This window comes from Haliaeetus leucocephalus, unplaced genomic scaffold (genome assembly GCF_000737465.1).
Source record: "Haliaeetus leucocephalus isolate CR32 unplaced genomic scaffold, Haliaeetus_leucocephalus-4.0 Scaffold0, whole genome shotgun sequence".
Taxonomy (NCBI): Eukaryota; Metazoa; Chordata; class Aves; order Accipitriformes; family Accipitridae; genus Haliaeetus; species Haliaeetus leucocephalus.
The window spans coordinates 2,079,211-2,099,049 of NW_010972436.1; the positions used below are offsets into that span (position 1 = coordinate 2,079,211).

The window sequence follows — 19,839 nt, forward strand, 5'->3', positions numbered from 1 at the left end:
TTTTAATTGAAACAGTCCCCTTTTGTAGAATACGAGGAACTGTCACTGAAAGTGAGTGAGTGGGGAGGATGTTTGAATACTTGTGGAATCGGAAGATTCCTGTCATGTGAAGGGAATGTATTTTTCTGGAATGTTAGAGGACTTGAATAGAATGAGGGTCAGGCAGAGTTAACTTTCAGGAGGACGTTAGTTCACACAGAGCCAACAGTTTGTAGTGTCTCCTGTTTCAGATGTGGCCACGTGTGAAATGGGTCAGTGGCCTTTGTGTTTGTTATCAGACTTAATGGTACTGTGTTCCCTTTCCCATAGGCACTCGTTAAAGGGCTGAAGGTCTAAAGGTAGTGACAGTTTCCCTTATGCTCCTTGTGCTGCCTCAGGGTCAAGGTAGAGGCGTGTTTTGGAGGTAGATGCTGGGAAGAGCCGGGAGAGAATAATTTGCGCTACTTCAGTATTGGCCAGCACTACTTACTAGCACCAAATTCAAGTAAGAAGAAATAAAAAAAATGGAGGGAAAGTCTCATGGATGCAAAGCGTATCAGCTTTCCAGGCCTCGTTGTCTTCCTGGCACGGGAGTAAAACTCAGCAGAACCATCCGTTGGTCAAAAAGGGCCAGGAAAGGAAAGCTGTGATCTTAAGAGCTTCATCTTTGGAATTTCTTGCATTGTCTGTGGAAACGTCTTCAAACGGGCATGGGAAGACTTAGCTTCTTTCCTTTTAGGACTGTGCAAAGAGAAAGAGAAGGTAAGGAACTTGGGGGAATTAAACTGTTTCATTGTTTCAATGAGTTAATTGTTGTTTTTTTTTTTGAACTTGCTATTCAGAGTGCTTGATAGTGGGTTGCCAGGTTTGCAAGCGGCAATGAGATCATGGCTGTCGCATAGACCTCCTTGGGCATCCTCCATGTGCTACTGTAGGCTGGTAGGAATAGAGCTGTGCTGTCTTCAGGTAATGCAACTGCTTGTTATCACATCTATGCTAACAGCTCCAGAGAATCCTGTTCATTGTGGAAGGAGCATCTAGGAGAATTTAGCGAGAAGGGTAAAATTAAGGAATCCTGAGAACAGGAGAATTTGTGATCCTTAATGGGAGAGAAGCACTACAGAATTGTTTCTAAGGGGGAAACCACAACCTGTTTGTTCTCCTTTATGCTAAAGGAAAAGGTTCTTGTTTCCTCTTCCATGGTTAGTTTTTCTTTTGCATAGACCCTCTTAATTTCCCCCATTTGTGTACTACCCCATGGTGTAGTATGGGGTCTACTGTGCTATCCCTAGTGCTTTCCCCCTCCTTTTAACAGAGAACACAGCTTGAATAAATAAATGGTCCGTGGCCAGACCCCCCTGAACCTGCCCCATCTCGTCTGATCTGGAAGCTGGGATGGGAGGCCTCTTGGAAATAACCAGGGACCCTTAGGTGAGGTGGATGGAGAAGCGGCTGCCCTGGCAGCGTGGTGGTCAGCGGTGCAGAGTCCAGCTGTAGGTCTGGTACTGGTGGTGTACCCCGGGGGCGGGTGCTGGGGCCGGTACCGCTCAACATCTTTGTTCGGTGCCAAAGGGAAGGGCACTACACTCTCGGATATCTGCTGGTGATACGCAACGGAGGGGAGTGGCTGATAACACCCGACGGGGTCAGAGGGATGTGCTGGGTTGGAGAAATGGGCTGGCAAGGACCTTGTGAAGGTCAGCAAAGGGCAATGCCACGTCCTGCCCCTGGGGTGGAACAAACCCCTGCACCAGTATGTGCCGGGGGGCTGCTCAGCTGGAAAGTGGTTTGGGAGGAAAGGCCCTGGGTGTGCTGGTGGGTGCCAAGGTGAACACGAGCCGGCGATGTGCCCTCGTGAGCTGCATCGCTGGCAGGTCGAGGGAGGTGGTCCTGCCTCTCTACGTGGCCTTGGTGAGGCCACAGCTGGAGCGATGGGTCCAGCTCTGGGCTCCCAGTACAAGAGACAGGGATGTAGTGGAGCAAGTCTGGAAAGACCGTGAGGATGGTTAAGGGTCTGGAGAATCTGAAGAGACTGCTCAGCCTGGAGAAGGCTGAGGAGGATCTTGCCCATGTGTATAAACGCCTGATGAGAGGAGGAAAGGTGACAGACCCAGACTCTGCTTAGGGTGCCCAGTGACAGGGCAAGCGGCAATAGGAAATTCCACTTAAGAAAAAATTTTTTACAGTGAGGGTGGTCAGACAGCGGTACAGGTTGCGCAGAGAGGCTGCGGTGCCTCCATCCTGGAGATGCTCAAAACTTGACTGGACAGGACCTTGAACAACCCGCTCTAGGTGATCCTGCTGCAAGCAGGGGGGTGGATTAGATGATTCCCCCTGGTGGCTCCCAACCTCAGCCATTCTGTGAAATACAAGCTTGTGGGAGCTGAAAGCTTCCTTGGAATGTCTTTCAGGTCCTTGTGTTAAAGAGAAAGGAGCTTATCTAGTTTTGAAAACAAGATGAAGAGAAGTTGCATTCTATAAAAATCCCTTTACAATGCTTTGGTATAGGCTCTGAAGTCTTGCTAAATACATTTCTTTATATAACACATTTTTGCTTTTTTTGCAGCATCGCTGCCCTTTTGTCTGAGCTCTTTGGTGTTAGAAATGTTTTGAAAAGATGTTTTTTTGCAAGAGTGTAAGAGAGATGCAACCTGCTATAATATTGCTGGGTTTTGTAAGTGACTGCAAAGCATTTGCATATCTTCAGACACCTTTTGTCTCCCATGATTCAGAACATTTGTATAAAGGGTGAAAAAAAAAAAAAAAAGGCAATTCTCTTCCTGCTGCGATGTCCCAGGGACAAATGTTTTTTCTTCTGCCTCCTGTATCATCTAAATTTTGCAGCTCTATCACTAACGATGCGAGACTGAAAGCCAGCAGTTGTTTTCTCCCCCCTTTTGTTCCACCATCCCCAACTACAAAGGGTATGGATTTCTCACAAAATACAGGACACAGGACACATGAACTGAGCGAAGCTAAAATGGGAATTAGTTTAAAAAAAAAAAAGGAATTGACGTAGAGCACCTTGATGGCAGTTTCACAAAGTACTTTTCTGGCTACAAAAATGTTTTAATGACGGAAGGAAGTCTTCATCTGCCAAGGCCAGCCACCTGCTCAGTGCTCCTGTCACCTCTCTGTCAGCAGGTATATTGCATGAACCTACCAGAGATTCATCCCTTGAAACATTAAATGCAGGCCATCGCTACTGCTTTTGGCAGACTAATTTGGGAATGTGAAGAAGGAAGAAAATATTTGTTCACTTGGCTAGATTTCATCAAATTCCATCCTCCTCAACAGAAAAGTGTTTCAAAGCATACTTCAGCCTCAGCAAACCACAGCGTGTTCTGCTGGATTTTATGCCCTTGATACACTCGTTAGCTCTGGTATGTAGCCATTTACCAAAGCACAGCGCTGAAGTCGAAGGGGTATCTGATTTTGGGATACAGAAAGGGGTGTCTTGTCCCTGAAGCTGCCCGTCTTCCTACAGAATCAGTTCTTGAGCATGTTACATCTTTTCCATCAAAAGAAAAAGTAGGCTTAATAATATCTCCATATGTCTGTGGTTGCTTTCTCAGGTACATTCTCTGCCTACAGCTATTTTTTTTTTCCCCTCAGAGTTTTTTTGTGTGATTCATAATCTTTCAAGATGTATGTAGAGTTGAATATACCTCAGTTCCCAAGGTGGGGTTAAACTAGGCTTAGCTCTGGTTTAATTTCTGCTTTGTTTGACATGCACGTCTAGAGCCTTAGAGCAGAGATGCTCATTTGCATTCAACAGATGCATGTTATCCACCTAAAATCCAGTTTAAATAATGTATCGCAAATACAGCAAAGAATAAAATCACATAAGGATTAATGCATGGCAAGCTGCAGCTCCACCGTACGTTGCAAGTGCGCCGAACGAACGTTTCAAATTTACCTACCTTTGGTAACGTAGAGATAGAAGAAGTCACAGTAGAAGATGGTTTGTACCACCCCGGAAACTACAGCGATCTGGTCGTAGAAATTTTCCGTGTAGTAACGCCAGACCCAGTTGGCAATGTAGAGGGCACGGTAGAGGCCCAGGAAGAAAAGGTAGTGCGTCGTGATGGTCTCTGCTTCCCCCGTCTTGCTGATCATGAAGAGCTGAGGAAGGATAGCCACGGACTCCAGGTAGATGGAGAAGGTCCAGAGTATCTGTGAGATGCAAAATGAAGGCAGTGGAGAGTCTTGGTGCTGGTTAATATGCGTTAAGACCTAAAGCTTTTCATTTGGCAGAGCACCAATGTGCGAGCGGGTTGGGTGGTGCTGCTGGAGTTGGGGAAAAAGAGCCTGCTGTGCTGGAGCTGAGAGGAGACAGCGCTGAGCTGCTCTATAGATGGTACGGTCTTCAAGGCCTGCCAGCCTTGCCTTTCCTGCCTGCTTTTGCTGTTAAAAATCTCAGCTGTTCAACATGCTGCTCACTCTGCTGCCTGATGTCAGGCTGCTGCTTCCCATTCCTGCCTCAGGTTTTCCTTACCTCCAAGGGGGTGAAGCTGTGGTTCTCCAGAAACGACAGGCCTGTGACAGGGACCAGCAGGAACTCGAGGCGAAAGGAGTCATTCTCGCTGTCAAACGTTTTCCGGAATTTCACGTAGATCATGTACACGGTGATGTAGGCACATATCAAAAAAATGACCTGGGGGAGGGAAGGGAGATGGCGAGACCTTACCTGCAGTTCCACCTTCTGTGCTTGAGGAGAGGATGGCTTTGCTAAAGTCAGGGATCTGTTAACCTGGTTCTGGTGGGGCTGTGCCAGGGTGAGATAGTGGTGAATGCTTTTTTTGCGCTGGCTTGTGGATTGGCTTCTGCTGGAGATAGTCCAGCGGTCAACTAAAGATGGCCCCACCATGAGGATCACACTTGTTTGAGCCTCTAGGGCTCTGTGTAGAGGCTGGCTTGGTGGCAACCGTCTGTTAACACTCCTGCTGTGCCAGGGCACCCAGACGCAATTCACGGCATCTCATTCTGGTTTTGGTGGTACTAAATGTGACGGGCTCAGCTCGCTCACTGACTATGGTGAGTGACAGCAAAGGAAGCATCTTTATCCACCCTTCCTGGCTGAAAAACTTAGTGACTGCATACCCTCACCTCCCCGAGAAGCCACGGTGAGCTGAGGGGAACCTCTGTTTCTGCACTGCCCTCTCCTTACCTTCATCACAGTGTTGTAGACGGAGATGAAGGTCGTGAACAGGTCCAGATAACGGGTTGTGAAGACGAGGGCAAAAAGAATCTGACTCTTCCCAGAGATACCTGGCATGGCAGGGAGAAGAAAGGAAGGTAAAGCAGATGAGAGGAAGGTCCCCTAGGATGGTGGTTTCCCCTTACACCTTCTTTGGAAGTGGTTGTATGTACACACGTTGCTGGGTGGGCACGTTCACCGCTTTGGCCAATACTGTCACCAAAACGCCTTTCTCTTCCCTCCCTCGCCCCCTCCGCCTGCCCACCTCACCAGGGCTTGTGTGATATCTGCCGCGCGAGGGAAGAGCTGCGGGATCAGGGACCAGCCCAGGGACGCTGATGGAGCTTAGTCATTGCTGGCAGGGAGATGCAGTCAGACCTGCCCCCCATTTCTCTACCTGTGATAACAGCCACGGTGCTGCAGCCCAGCCCCAAAGGCTCTTGGGGAGGAAACCATGAATTCTGAACAAAGTCCTCCTGTGGGAAGCTGCTGCCCTGGTTTCCTCGCCCAGGGACGGTGCAGCCTCTGGTACCTGCCCACCTGCTGGCAGAACCTCTGACCTAAAGCAGCTTTCATTCCAGATTGTTAGTTTTGGTGCTGCCACAACTTCTTGCACTCATTTTCCGACTCCCTCCGGCCTTGCTGCCTTCTCCTTTGCTTCACCGCCCCGAGACCATCACCTGCCCGAGGCCGTGCGCCTTGCCACATCACATCCTTCCAATGCAGCCCTCTCGTCCTGGCAGGGAGACCTCCCGGAGGAAGAGGATGCCTTCCTTTGAAGAGCCCGCTGGAGAGGGCTGCCAGCTTGTGTGGGCTATTGCCAGCCTTTCCAGTACCCGTTTTCCTTGCACCCCTCGCTGAGCCACCCTCCAGGAAGAGCCCCCCCCTCCTTTCCCGGGGTGTGGGAGCACTCACCGGCGCAGGACTTGGACTTCAGGATCTTCAGCAGGAGGATGATGATGGCCAGCAAGTGGGAGACGTCCCCCAGGATGCGGAAGACGTTCATGGTGCCGGGGGGGCTTGTCTGGGGTGAAGGGAGCGGGATGCTTTCTGCGGGCAGGGAGAGTGAGAACAGGGAGGTTTTCCTCCCCGAACCTCGATCGAGCAAACGCTTTCCTCCAGCTCAACTTTCCTTTTCCCCCAATTACGGAGCCCTCTCTTCTGGCAGAGAAAAGTTCAGGCTCCCCTCTCCCCTGGCTGCGAGCGCCTTTCCCCTGCCAGGCTCTCAAGCTGGATGTCTCCCTTGCTTGTTTTTCCCCCAAGGTGGATTTTTCTCTACCTCCTCTCCACCCCAGGAGAGGCCTGCTCGAGGCCGAAAGTTGGGGTTTGTCGCCTGGAGAGCCCCAGGCTGAGCCTGCTGAGCAGCCCCGAAGCCAGCGCTGGGTGACGGTGACGTGGCTCCTGGCTGGCCGGGGAGGAGAGAGAGGAGGAGGCAGAGGCGGGAATAACTGCGCTATTTTTCCCTTTTTCTTTTTTTTCCCCTTCCTCTTTTTTCTTCCCCAACTTGTCTCAAGTTACACGCGGAAGCGTTGTTAAAAGGGAAAAGGCAGAGGGAAAGGGATCCCCATCCTCTAGCCTTGGGGATGCACCCTCCTGCGAGGAACAGGCTTTCCAGGAACATTCCCTGTGGGTGCATTAACCTCTGTCCTGCTCCCAGCTGGCAGCCTCCTGCCCTCTGCCCTTCCCGTCCCACCTCTAGCACCTTCTCCCCGGTGCTCCACCTTGTCTGCTGGAGCAAATGAAAAAGCAGGGAGAAATCTGAATTATCAGGCTGCTGCGGCTATATGTCACACCCCACTTCCACAGTGGGTCACGCACAGCCGTTCCCCAGCGGCACTCCTGCCTTCCGTGTCCTGTCTGGAGCGGTGTGGATCCCAGCACCCAGCCCTGGAGGAAAGAAAAGATTCTCCCAAGGGCTGGTCTGAGACAAACTTTGCTGAAAATATTAATCCTGGATTCCTGCAATTGGATTACAAACAACGTAATACACGTTTTGAATGAAAAAAGCACATGGATGCTGCTGGTTTTATAGATTTAACAGAAAGGAGCTTAGTAGTGATGGTTATAAAGTTTTAATATATTCAAAAACAGCCCCAGGTGATCAGCTTGGTTGAGATAAACCTTGTCCTTGCAGCAGCGGTTACGCAGGGACGTCTCATGGCAGCGGTGGGGTGGCCTCCGCATCAAGGCAGGGCCATTAGATATTCGTTATCTAATTGCTAATGTAAAGCTGCTTTAATACAACCAAATGGATGTTTTAATTTGTCACCTCGTCCCTGAGCAAATCATATCTGGCCAAGAGTCTAATTGCCGCAGGGCCGGCTCTGGCTGTCCCCCTCCCTGTCCCCAGCCGTCACCTGCAGCCGTCTCCTCCGCATCTCCTTCCGTCCTTATGGGCTCGCTTGGAGTAAAATCCTTAATGATTAAAGTGTAAAAATATTATTCCTGGTGCTTACTGAGAGGACTAACAAATCTATTAGCATCACCGGATTCCTTTCTGAATACATTTGCATATATTTCCTCCCTGCCCATTAGGCTGGCTGCCGTGTTTTCCCACTCTGCAGCTCCAGCACCTGCCGCACCAGGCTTTTCCAGCCGCGTTCCCAGGCTGGGCTGGAAAACACCCGCTTGGCCCCGTGAAACCAGGGAGAGCCCTGCAGGGCACCAAGGCAGAGGTTGGTGCAGTGGGAGAAGAGCGGGTTAGAGCAAAGTTGAGCGTTGGCAAAGGAGTGTCGGGAGTAGGGACTGGCTGAAATCGGGTTTCCAGCCGTCGGAGCGGAGCTGCCTGGGGTTTCAGCAGGGCTCTGCAAGGCCATGCAGGTGCTGGCAAAAGCCAAGCCCCAGCCCTGCTGGCCCAGCAGGTCCCTGGCATCCCAGGTCCTTTTGCAGGTGGGCAGAGAGAGGTTTGAGCCGTGGAGTGGGGATGGGAGGTTTCAGGGGGACAGATTTAGGGTCCTCTCTACTGACAGATCCCCTTCTGAGCCCCCAGGGCACGATGTCTGAGAGCCTTCATCATCCTCTTGTCCCTCTGCTCCTCTTCGCAGCTTCTTGTCCCACCCAGGGGATGAAGCCTTCTGTGGAAAGGTAAGACTGTTGTGGGTGGCAAAGGTTTATCCTCTTCATCTTGCACCTTCCCAAAAAGAGCTGACTGACCCCAAGCCATGGCATTATCTCCTGCTGTGGTACCAGGAACCGCCAGCTGAGGTGACCATCAGAAGGACATCATGGGAGCAGCCCAACCGAGCTCACCCAGCTGGGACACAGTGGTGGGGCTGGGTTCTCCCCATGGGACATCCCTGCGGGCATGCGGGAGGGCCATGGCAAAGCTGCCGGGAGGGCGAGGGGCACCCGGGCACTTAGAGAAGGAAAAACTGGCACACGAAGTGGGAGCAAGTAAAAATAAACCTTTCCCTCCTCCCTCCCTGCCACAACACGAACCGCCCTGCACCGGGTGTCTCCCTGCCTCCCGAAATAATGTTGGGTGCTGCCACCGCCCCACACGGTGATGCTCTCTCCATGCCTCCCGTTTCCATGGCGACCGCAAGGAATGTCGCCAGGGTGACAGGGAGGCGAGCGAGCTGGGATTTGGCATTAAAAACGAGAATTTGGGGTTGTTGGGTTTCTTTTTTTTTTTTTTTTCCCCTTTCCCCCCCTTTAGTTCTATTTTTGGGTTTCCCTCTCTGCCTTCGCTGGTCTGCAAGGCTCCTTCTTCTGCAGAGCCCCTGGGCCAGGCGGCAGCAGCTCCGTCGAGGGCCCTTCCCCACCTCCGCCTGTCCTGCGAGGTGATGGCACGAGAACAGGGGTGAAAAGGGTTTCCTTCTCGCTAAAGCATTTCTTTCCAGCCACCAGGAAGGCTTCTGTGCTTTTGGCCCTGGAGGTGCTCAGCCGGGAGTCCCCTTCCATTTCTGCTGCAGGCTGTGGCTCAGGTCACGTTCAGAGCCCCCCAGAAGGGTGGGCAGCCCCCAGGATTCATCCCAGAGCGGTCCCAGAGAGGGAAGTGATTCAGCATTCCTGGAGGGGCTGGGGAACGTGGTGGGGTTGAGCATCATGGGCCACCTCTGCCCCCATCACCAGGACAGCTCGGCCGGGGCAGTCCTGGAGCACTGGGGACAGAGATGGGACAGTCGGAGGAGGATGGCAGAGGGAGCCTGGCAGGTGCTAAGGAGTCCAAAACTGTGTTGTCTGGTTTAAACACTCAAAGTCAGACCTGCCCAGGGCAGAGAAGGCTTGAGGGTTCATGCTGGCTTAGCTGGTGTGGCAGGAAAGCTGGACCATAGGTGCCCAAGCAGGGGATGCTGGCATGAGGGTTGCGCTTGTCTTCATCCCCAGGCAGCAGAGGGGTCAGGCAGTGCTCGCTCACCTTCCCGGGAGCTCCTGCTTCCCCCTTCATCCCTCTCCATCCCTCCCTCCATTCCTTCCTCCATCCATCCCTCTGTCCCCCCATCCCTCTCCATCCATTCCTCCATCCATCTCTCCATCTCTCTTTCCTTCCTTTCCTCCACCCCTCTATCCATCCCTCCACCCTTCCATCCCTCTGCCTCCCTCATCCCCACAGCAGCATCAGGAAAGGTTGGCGGAGTGGGGCTATTTTTGGGAGCGTCTCCCTGGCAACGGCTGCCACCACCGTCTGTGGTGGCTTTTCCGTAGGTGCTAAAATATTCCACGCTTCTTATTAAAGACGGTGCCGGTGGAGACAGGCGGGGGTGGCGAGTGTGAGCCACCCTGCTGCCGGGGCCGGCGGGCCTGGGACGGCCAGGGCACAGCACCCCAGGGGCACAAGGACAGCGAGGGGCTGGTGGCATCCTCAATGCAACGTCCCCATGTCCCTCCTGATGGCCCCGGCCGTGCTGGCTGCCTCTTGGCCCAGGATGCCACGCCATGCACAAGGTGCAGCAATTCATCCTTTTGCTGCCCAGGTGGAGGGAAACACAGCGATGTCTTGGGGGAGCCAGTGATGAGGAGCAAAAGGCAGAGAAGGTGAAGCTCAACCTGAAGCTGAGGTGGTTCCAGGGGTGTGTGGGGTCCCTGGCGGCTTTGCCTGCCCTGGGAAGAAGCAAGATGTTGCAGCAGCATCTTCATCCTTTACTGCACAGAGGGAAAAGGCCTGTCGCCGTGCCAGAGGACCGGTACGATTTGCCATGGGGCACCTGTGCAGCTCCCAGCCGGTAGCTCTTGGGAAGCAACCCAATGGGTCCTGGGGACAGGGCTTTTGGGAAAGCAAGTCCCCCGCCAAACCTGAACAAGGTCTCCATAGGGATGGCTGCAGAGGGGATGGAGGGAGCAGGCTGGCCCCGCTCCATCAGGCGCTGCGGCTCCCCAGGACCCCCCATTCGAGCGATGGGGAGCAGCCACGGGTGGGCTGGGGTGAGCCGGCTGGTGCAGGAGGCTGACGTGTTCCCCGTTTGCAGCTGCTCATCTGCGTGGAGAGCTACTAAAAATACCCTCTGCTTCCCCTGGGGTGGCTTTGCCAGGTGAGAGCGGGCTGCGCTCGCCGATGCTGGCGGGGGATGGCGGTCCCCGCGGTGTGTTGTGCCAGGGGACATCCTGATCCTGGGATGGTTTTGGGAGGGAGGGTCATGATGGTTGCAGGATTGGGACCCAAGGGACGCTCAAAAAGTGGGCTTTTTTGATCTTTTTTGACTTTTCCAGCACACATCTTAACGCTGGGGATGGCAGATGAGACACTGAGATGGAAACCCTGCCGGCCTGGCGTGGGGCTGCCCCTGGGAGCCCATGCCCACAGCTGCTGCCTGCGGGGTCAGGGGTCTCTTTAGCCCCTGACTTTGCTGCCGCGAGGTCCCCCGGCCCCTCGCCTTGCCGCCAAGAAGCGACCTCGTCAAAGCCCCTGAGATGCTGCTGACCGTGGAGACCCAGGGATGGTTTCTGGGACAGGTTTCCTGGCAGGATGGCTGTGCACCATCCTGAAGCCCCGAGGACGGTTCCCTCCTTGCTCACGCTCCCATCCCTGGCATCCCCTGTCCTGGCAGGACGGCCCCAGCACCACAGGGTTGGGGAAGCCGGGCTGTGGACGCAGGGAAGCGATGCCCCATGGCAAATGCTCTGCACAAGCCAGGAGAGCCTGGTCCTTCCTCGGGGTGAGGTGTCAGCCCAGCACCCCAAATCCAGGTGGGGGAAAAAAAAAACCAAACCAAACCCCCGACAATAGATATTTCAGCCCCTTTGCGCCAGCCCAGCGGGAGGATTCGCCTCCCCGGGGGCATCCAGTGGCCCCACCGTCCCTTTCCCGCTGCCGATGGTTGCGCTCTCGTCTCCCCCATGGCAGCTCCGCAGCGGTGCCTCCGCGGCTCTGAGCTCACACGCGAGGATGGGCTAAAGTAGCGGAAAGCTGTTGGATCCTACCACAGAGTTACTGACTTCTCAGCTACAGACTGCATAGCAATCAGCGAGGGGGAGAGGCAGCCAGGGAAAGGGAGCGGAGCGCAAAGGGAGGAAGAGTGGAAGGGAGAAGGGGGGATTTGGGGGACTAGAGCAGGGGGGCAGCGAGGGGTACGGGTGAATAATGCCAGGGAAGGAGGGAGCCAGGCAGGAGGGGGAGACCTGAACCAGTCGGCGAGCCACGAAGGCACATCAGTGCTCCGTGGGATGGACGTTCCCGGGAGTGAAAAATTCTGAGGAGAGGCAGAGGCAGGAGGAGAGCGCTGGCGTGGGCAGGGCAGAGTTAGGAGAGGAGCGGGTCGTGGTGAAGAAGTAGCTCCTTGGGTCAGGGAGGGGGGGGGAAACCCCAAGCCAGAGGCGAGTGAGGGCTGCAGAGAGACCTCCCTGATTCCTCCGGTCCGGCTGAGACATTTCATGGTGAGATGGAGAAACTGGCCGCTTTCCCCTTCCTCTGATGTTGGCTCGGCACGGCTGGAGCAGGCGGCAGCCCTCGGCAGGACCCGGGTAAGAGGCGGTGCCGGGGCACGCTGCTCCCTTCACCGGCATGAGACTGGGAAGGGTTGGTTTTTTTTTTTTCCTTTGGAAAATAATGCATTGTTTCATCTGCGCTCGCTCAGAGGAACAGCTATAAATATAACTTAGGGAGAGATGCGTGGCTTCATGTGAGTGTGCCAGCATAAAGTTGCCGGTGTGTATGGCGTATGCACATACGGCTACTGGGGCAGCTGCCGGCCGAGGGGCAGGGGTGGGGACCTGCCTGTAAATCTCCCCAACTTCCCTCTCTGCCCCTCGCCACCCTGACTTTGGTCGCTTTGCAGGTAACTTCTTCATTTTTTTGGCTCCCCGTGTTTCCTTAGCACCTTCTCACCCGGGGCTGGGTCCCGCTTACCTTTTGTTTCTCCTGCTCTATGCGGGTGATGGTCTCGGCCAGTTCCTGGAGAAGAACGGAGCTGGAGACCCGTTCTGCAAGTACTAGGGCACAACCGGGGCTGAAGCAGCCATGTTGGCTCTCCCGCTGCCCGTGGAGCTTTTCGGGCTCCAGATCTGACCCCTCTCCCTTGCCTTCCAGCTCTTCTAGTCCCAGCATGGCTGATCCTGCTGGTGGCAGTCCAACATCCCCCAGACAGACATGGTGCAAAGGGTCTTCTGGCTACTGGGCTTGGGTGAAGGAGCTCAGGAGGAAGGCATGAGCAAAATGCCAGAGAAACTCTGCCTTTGCTCCCTGTTGGCAAGGCCGGCATCCCCACCGAGGCGGGAGTGGACAAGCGGGTTTGCATGGTGCAGGCAGGTCATCCCTGGTGCCACCTTCAGCCCCCGATGCCCTCCCTCCTGGGTAAATCACCTGGAGACCACCAAATCCCTCTGCCAAGAGCCTGGAGTCTCCCATCCCCACCGCCCAGCCCCAGCTCCATCCGTGGCAAAGAAAACGGCAGCTCTGGGGCCTCTCCCTTCTCCCCTTCCTCCCTTTGGGGAGGGATGCTGCGAAGGGCAGACAGCGACAGCGCACGCGGGGGACGCGTGGCGGAGATGACATGGCTCCAGGACTACCCTCAACCCCCTCTTTGTGCCCTCCTCGGCTTCTTGGGAGGAGGGCGTCCGCAGGAGGTGGGAGGTGTGGAGAGGGACCCGGAGTTTGGGGTCACCCGCAGCCCAGGAGGGGATGGCGGGGTATGCGGGGAGCACATCTTGCTGAAGACGTGGGGACCTGCCCCCTCCCTGTTCGCCATCCGAAGCGCTGCCCAGAGATGCCCGAGTCACCCTGGCATGTGGCCACCCCTGTTTGTAGCCACTGACAATAATAATAATAATAATAATAAGGGGAATATGTGCCTTAGGAGGGAAACGTGAGCCTGGTGGGGACAGGGTGGGGAAGGGGAGGGATGGCAAGGGTGGCCATGGACGGGATGAGCTGGAGAGGGCTGATCTGGAGGGAAGTGGGGCTCCCTCCCTCTCCTCCACCTTTTTCCTCTTCCATCTCTCCCTCTCCTTGGGTGCCAAGACCAAGTGCCACAATGTGCGGCGCTGGCGGGGGGCTGGCAGCGGTCCTTGCCCCTCGCAGCCCCCCACTATGGTTTGCAAGGAAAGTGAGGATGTGGCCGGGGAAGGATGGAGTTACCTGGCAGGATGGGTCCCCGCTGGCCCCTCTGGCTGCTTGGCCACCCCCAGCTCAGCCACCGGCCACCACCCTGGGAGCGGCTGCGTTTTTGGGGTGGTATCACCGTCAGGAGGGTGCCAGCAAAGGGGAGGAGGACACACTGATGGATACCTGCGCCCGCCGCGCGCTGACATCAGCGCAGACGCAGAGTGGAGCGGTTAATGGCAATCTGCCCTCAGCAAGTTCCCGCTGTCCTGTCTCGTTATTGCGCTGGGTTGGCTTAACCCGACAGCACGGCCGGGGATCAATAGATGGATGCTCGCGTCTTAGCGATCGATCCCTTACTCACACGCGCAGCTCCCCAGCCTCCCGCTGGCGCTCGTTTTTCTGTGAATGGTGAGGACCGAGCGAAGCCGTCTGCGCTTGCCTTGCAGCGCTGTGAAACCGCGTCGGGCTAAATTCGTGTTCCTCGATGGCGCTGCTCCTCTGCCCCTCACCGGGGCACAGTGGCCTCATATGGAGCCCCTGGAGGCACCGGCACTGGTTTTCCTATCCAAACAAGGTGGCTTTACTGGGGATGGTCGGTCTTGAAGCCCCTCCTTGGGAGAGATGCTGATCCTCCAGCAGTGGGAGGCTCGGGATGGGCAGGGGCTGCCTTTGAGCTGGTTCTCGCCTTTAGACCTCTCAGGCTTGTTCTCCAGCAGTGACGGTGGTGCCGTGGCCCAGGCAGACGAGGGATGGGAGCTGGCTGCAGCGCGACCCTGTCCCGACTGCCCCAGAGACCACGTACCTCCATGCCCGCCTCTCGGGAGCCTGGTGGCAGGCAGCTTGCCCGCAGGGCCGGTTTTGGCATTCACCCACCAGTGCGTTTGGGGAGGAGATGCCACCTGGGGCTCAGGTGAAGATCTCTCCCGGGAGATGAAGGAGCGGAGGATGGAGGACAAGGTACCCCACGCCGCCGGCCGGGGACTCCTGCCGGCGCCTGCGCCAGCCCCTGCCACCATGGTGGTGGGCCTGCCCCTCGCAATCTGGACGGCTGTTTTATTTCTATGGCAACATTTCTCCCGAAACACTTCAGAGGGAGCCTGGTGCTGCGCGAAAACAAGGGAGGCGGCATCCCCCCCACCTCTGTCCCCTGCGAAAAGCTCGGAGAAAAGACCCCGACACCTCTCCTGCCTCCCTCCTCACCTCCCTCCCTGGCGATCGGCACCAGCGCTGGTGCAACGAGCTGCCGGCCTCGTCCCGTCTGCGTCTCTGCCGGCTGTTCTCCCTTCCCCTGCCTTCATCTTCACTCTCCCCTCTCCTCTCGCCCTTCTCCTTTCTGTGCCAGGCCACAGCGTTTGCTGGCAGCCGGCTTAGGCGCCCGCGCAGAGGGGCCGGCAGAAAAGAGACTTACAGAAAGAGGACATCAAAAGCGACTCCGCTATAGAGGAGGGTAAAGCAGCCCCTATAGCCCCATGAGAGCTGTATAGATTGGCCCCGCCGGCAGCATGGGGGGCTGAAGGGCACCGGGGATCCCAGAGGTTGGACAGGCAGGCGCTTCATCCCTCCGAAAAGCTCAATGGCATTACGAAGAGGCGGTGCCTGCCATGGGACTAGACCCAGCGTCCCCAGAAGTCCTCTCCTCTCCTGTCTCCTGGCGTTCCCACCACCAAGAAAGCACCTTGTGCCTGGGGGGGGGGGAGAAGGCGACCAGGCAGAAGCTGCGGGCAGCCCCCAGCGCCAGTGAGCCAGAGGCAGGTGAGCAGGCAGGGTGCCAGCGGGAGCGAGCATCACAGCCCGGAGGAGCAGGGATGTTCTGCAACCCGTAATGATGGCGGCGGGGTGGGGGGGGGATATCGCAGGCGTAGCAGCGTGCAAACGTTTCGCCGTGTCCCGCTTTGCACCCTTTTCCCCTTGGAGCAAGGGGGCAGGGGAAGGAGAGGCCGACGGTCCTCCGTACCGCCGGCGTCAGGCAGCACTTAGGCTTGATGTCTTTCAGGTGCATTTGGTTAACTGGACCAAGCAAGTCAGCAGACTTGTAGTGAAATAGTCGATCCGCTCTTGGCAGGAGTGTGGTTTTGCAGCTTACCTGGGATGCTCCCTCAGCTCTGTTTCTGGTGCCTAGCAGGCGTGACTGAAAGGGAGAAGCTGGGACCCCCCCCTCAGAAGGCTGGTGGCTCCGCTGGGCTCCGTGTTAGAGTAGCGACAAGGGTTTTGGGGGAAAATTTTTTTCTCCCTATGGCTGATGGGTTAGCACTGAGCAACCAGGCCGGGCTGGGAACTCAGCCCTTGTGCAGCAGCCGGGCGCGGAGCAGCGGCTGCAGCATCTCTCCGTCGGGGGCTTGGCGCAGAGCAGGCTTTGCCCTGGGTATTGCTCGCCCTTCGCTGCCATCGCTGCTGTTATCGTTCATAACCCATTTGCAGGCGCCTGCCTTGCTGGGTGCTCTGCAGAAGCACCGGCAGATCGTCCCTGACCTGTCAGGAGCGCAACCGCAGCGGGCAGGCAGATGACGTGAGCCACCCTCACCCCGTTTTTGCTGTGCACCGATAACGATCCTTGTCCCTGACTAGCCAAAAACCATCAGGAAGGGCAGCCGGCCTGGCCAGGCTGGCACGGGCTCAGGAGGGGCTCTGTGCTGGGGAGATGCCGAGGTGCAGGGACACTGCTGGGGATGGCATTTTGGCAAGGCTCCCGCAGGGCAGGGTGCTCAGCGAAGGGAGCTCCTGGGGTTGGGTGGGTTAGGGGACATGCTTTTTTTTGCTGGTGCAGTCGTACTGGGAAGCAGGAGGAAGTGACCTGAGCCGCACCGCTGCCTCACAGGACATGGGGACCTCAGGGACACCCCAGTGCCTTCGGTTTTTCAGCTCTTGCGGGTTTTGCATGAACCCTTTGGGGTCTAGTCCACCGTTTTGGCAGGACAGCTGCTGGGGCGTGCATCAGCCCCAGCACTTCTTCGGGAGCAGGTGGGATGCGGTCTGCACCCTGGCTGCCACAAAAGCCTGGCTCCTTTTTGGCCAAGAACACCACCCAGGGAAGGCGAGGGACATTCTGAGCATTTAATTTTCCCTGTGATGCCAGCCACAAAGAACAACACCCACCTACCTCACGCGACAAGAAAAAGTGGGGACTTCTCCCCAGCAGCATCCTCTCCTTATGCTCCTGCTTAGCCACCCCCCAGCCTCTTGTCCCCCCAGCCCCATTTTGGCCAGAGAAGAGTGGGTGAGTGCCTGTGCCAGTCCCACCAGCCCCGCCGTGGGGTACCCCCCATCTCCGCTGGGATCCCGGGGTGCGGGTGGCCGCTCTTGCAGTGCCATTGCCCGGACGGTGCGGCCAGAGCAGGGATGGGGAGGGTGGTGTGGGAGCAGGCAGGAGGTGATGCTGTCGCCTTTCCATGCCTCTTCCCGACTTTGTCATCCCGGGGACCTTCGTGTGGATCCCATTTTTATCTGTTTTTTCTCCCTCTCTCTCTTTCTCTCCTTCTCTTTTCGCTTTCTTCTCTCCCCCTCCCGTCAGTATGTGGGCTGATCACTGCTCAAACTTTTAATTCAGATGGTAATTGGAATAATAATACGGGCAGAATCCTTCTGGCTCCGTTGCTGCAGCTGGCTTCAGGGAGCTATGAATAGCTCTGAGTCACACACTGAGATAGTTTAACTTCAAATCATTTTGTTTTGTTTTCATATTACCCATCCCCAGGCTCCAGAGCTTCACAGGGGGGAAAAAATCCCCCCTTCTCACTCCACCCCAAAATATAAACTGGGCAGAGGCACGTTAATAAAATCCTCTTTTGGAGAGAGAAGCTGGTCAGCGGATCATGTCTTGCGGGGCAGATGGGGACTGTTGGCACTTACTTGATCTATTTATAATTATTGAACGAAAAGGCAGAAGTGTGTATATAAAAATGGTATAGAGTTGATTACAGCTTCCTCCCCTCACCTTCCATATGTCACTTGCCTTTTTAATATGGTAAAACTCTCTCGCACGGTGACTTGTGCCTTCATGTTCGTACAGCGCCTAGCACCCAGCCCCTCCGGCATGGAGGACCGAGAACTCGGCCACTGCCTCTTGTGGAAAGACAGCCCCATGGCACTGAGCTGCCCTATGAACCCCAGGAATATTTGTGAGGAAGAGGAGAAGAGAGGGAGTTACAAAGAGGATGGAGAGGACAAACAGAATGCCGTGGGTCTGCAAGGCTCTGCAAAAAGCCAGAGGGGTCCCCTCTCTGCTGCGGGTGTTTCCACCCTGAGTCCCCAGGAGGCGAGAAGACGTCTGCCGTCTTGTCACCGTGCCCGAGCCGGCAGGATGGGTCTGTGGATGCTGATCTCAAAACCAGACGGTGCTACGCAGCCGGTAAGAGGAATAAAGGCACGAAGTGCAGCGCAACCAGCGGCTGCGGTATTGACCACAGACAGGAGGGAAGCATTTGCCAGACGGCTCCAGATAAAGCAAAGACTAAGAGTGTAAAAATACCCTGGGATTTTTCCATCGTCGTCGTTCACGGTGTACATCCCAGAGCACCAGATACGGTTGTTATAAAAAGAGAAGTGGGGGAGTGCTTCAGCATGGACTTTTCTGTTCTGTTTCATGAGACTCTTCCACTGCAAATTTAAGGAAGGATTGACAATATATGATCCGCTCTGGCAGGGGCTGGAGAAAGCCTGGGACGTGCGAGGCGCTGCACCGCGTACCGGGGATGGAGCGACGGAGGCATTGCATCAGCTCCACACGCCCTGACGTTACTAGCCCGCAGACGCCTCGGGAAGCGACGGCAGCAGCTCGGGGTCAGAGCAGTGCCGGGGTGGCAGCGTGGGCTGGTGCAATGGCTCGTGCTGCCGGAGCGCGGTGTCACCCAGCGAGGCGGGGGTGACTGCGGCATGGCGGCAGTGTCTCTGGCATCGCTCAATCCAGGGTGCGGGAGGGGGAAAGTGGTTGGGAAGGAGGGAAGGGCAGCCCAGGCTGCGGGGCTGGAGGCAGCTCTTGGACCCCCGAGACCCACCTGGCTGGCAGCTTCAGCGCTGCAAGTCGGCGGCTGTGATGCCCGCACTGCAGAGGGTTCCCAAGGTGCCGGGGGGCTTCCTCAGGCTATGAAACACATGGGTGTTTGTGTATGCCAGGGACAAGGCAGCAGAGGGATGGAGAGGCATCTCTCTGGACCACAGTCTCCTGCCTCGTGTCTCCCAGGGTGCCCCGTGCTGCACCCACCAGCATGGTGTCGTCCCACTCCCCAGGTAGTCGCTGCTGACCCCCCCCCAGCTTACCCCTCCACGTGCAGGTCCCAGGAGGCAGAGCAAGGCCCAAGAAAGATCCTTGGGGATGCTCTGGGATTCACATCTCTATCCTCAGCCAGGCTTTCCTCCCCCTCGTCCGTGTGACAGCCAGCTGCTCGTTTGGGATGTGAGTGTCACCCCCTTTTGCTGGAGGCATCTCTGAGCGTTCCCACTTCATCCCGGTTGTGTTTCAGGTTTCCAAGGAGCAATGGGACCATTTCACAGCCGTTTGAACTGAGTTTGCGTAGGGGTTTGGGTTCCTGGTACGGCCCCTGGCCTTGCTGAGCTGGCAGCATCCATTTTGCAGGGCAGGGATGTCAGTGGTGACCCTGGACCACCAGCTGCTGAGGAGGGACAGTGGCCACATCACCTCCCAGCGCAGCATCTCTGGAGGGGCTAACGTGAACGCCGGCCCAACGCGATGGCAGTCCCCAGCCCAGGGCTTCTCGCCTGCCTGTCTGTCTTTCCCATGGCGGCACCGTGCGCTGTGGGGGTGTGTTGGGGTGGAAGTGGTAAGTGGGTTTATTTTCGTTCGTCTCCTGGCTCGTGCTGCTCTGAGTTTGTGGCGCCCGGTATTACTAACGCTTTCCTGCGCCAGCTGGCAGCAGGGGATGAATCAGATCGGCAGCACCGCGGCGCGGACCCCTCGCCGGCTGGCTGGCTCAGGGCGATGCCTCTGGCCAAAGCGCCGGTGATGGCTCCTGCCTCTGCCCAGGGTGAGCCCCGGCACTAAAATGCCAGCGGCTTGATCTTGCTGCTGGAGATGTCTCTGTAGCCCTTGGGGCAGGGTTGTCCCCTCTGCCCCACACGGCCTGCCCAGGGCCGGCTGGTCCCTGTCGTCCCCCCCCCGGAGGTCTCAGGTGGCTTCATGAGCTCCTCTCTGCCCACCAGCAGCATCCCCGACCTGGGGTCGGGTCTG

General features: G+C 56.4%; 1 protein-coding gene across 1 annotated transcript; it reads right to left on the reverse strand.

The window, feature by feature from the left end:
• Window positions 1-679: 679 nt before the first annotated feature.
• On the reverse strand, window positions 680-6,191 carry KDELR3 (KDEL (Lys-Asp-Glu-Leu) endoplasmic reticulum protein retention receptor 3). Its single transcript, XM_010567353.1, has 5 exons — window positions 6,095-6,191; window positions 5,150-5,250; window positions 4,478-4,636; window positions 3,903-4,155; window positions 680-720 (listed from the first exon to the last, which is right to left on the reverse strand). Exons 1-5 carry the CDS (start codon window positions 6,183-6,185, stop codon window positions 680-682), a joined length of 645 nt encoding a protein of 214 aa, XP_010565655.1. The 5' UTR covers window positions 6,186-6,191.
• Window positions 6,192-19,839: the final 13,648 nt, after the last annotated feature.

Excerpts from the sequence above, each read along its gene's own strand:
- KDELR3 (XM_010567353.1), bottom strand. The coding sequence starts at position 6,185 with ATGAACGTCTTCCGCATCCTGGGGGACGTCTCCCACTTGCTGGCCATC. Across the intron at positions 5,251-6,094 it reads GAAGTCCAAGTCCTGCGCCG|GTATCTCTGGGAAGAGTCAG; the intron begins GTGAGTGCTCCC and ends CTGCCATGCCAG. Across the intron at positions 4,156-4,477 it reads ACAGCTTCACCCCCTTGGAG|ATACTCTGGACCTTCTCCAT; the intron begins GTAAGGAAAACC and ends TGCATCTCACAG.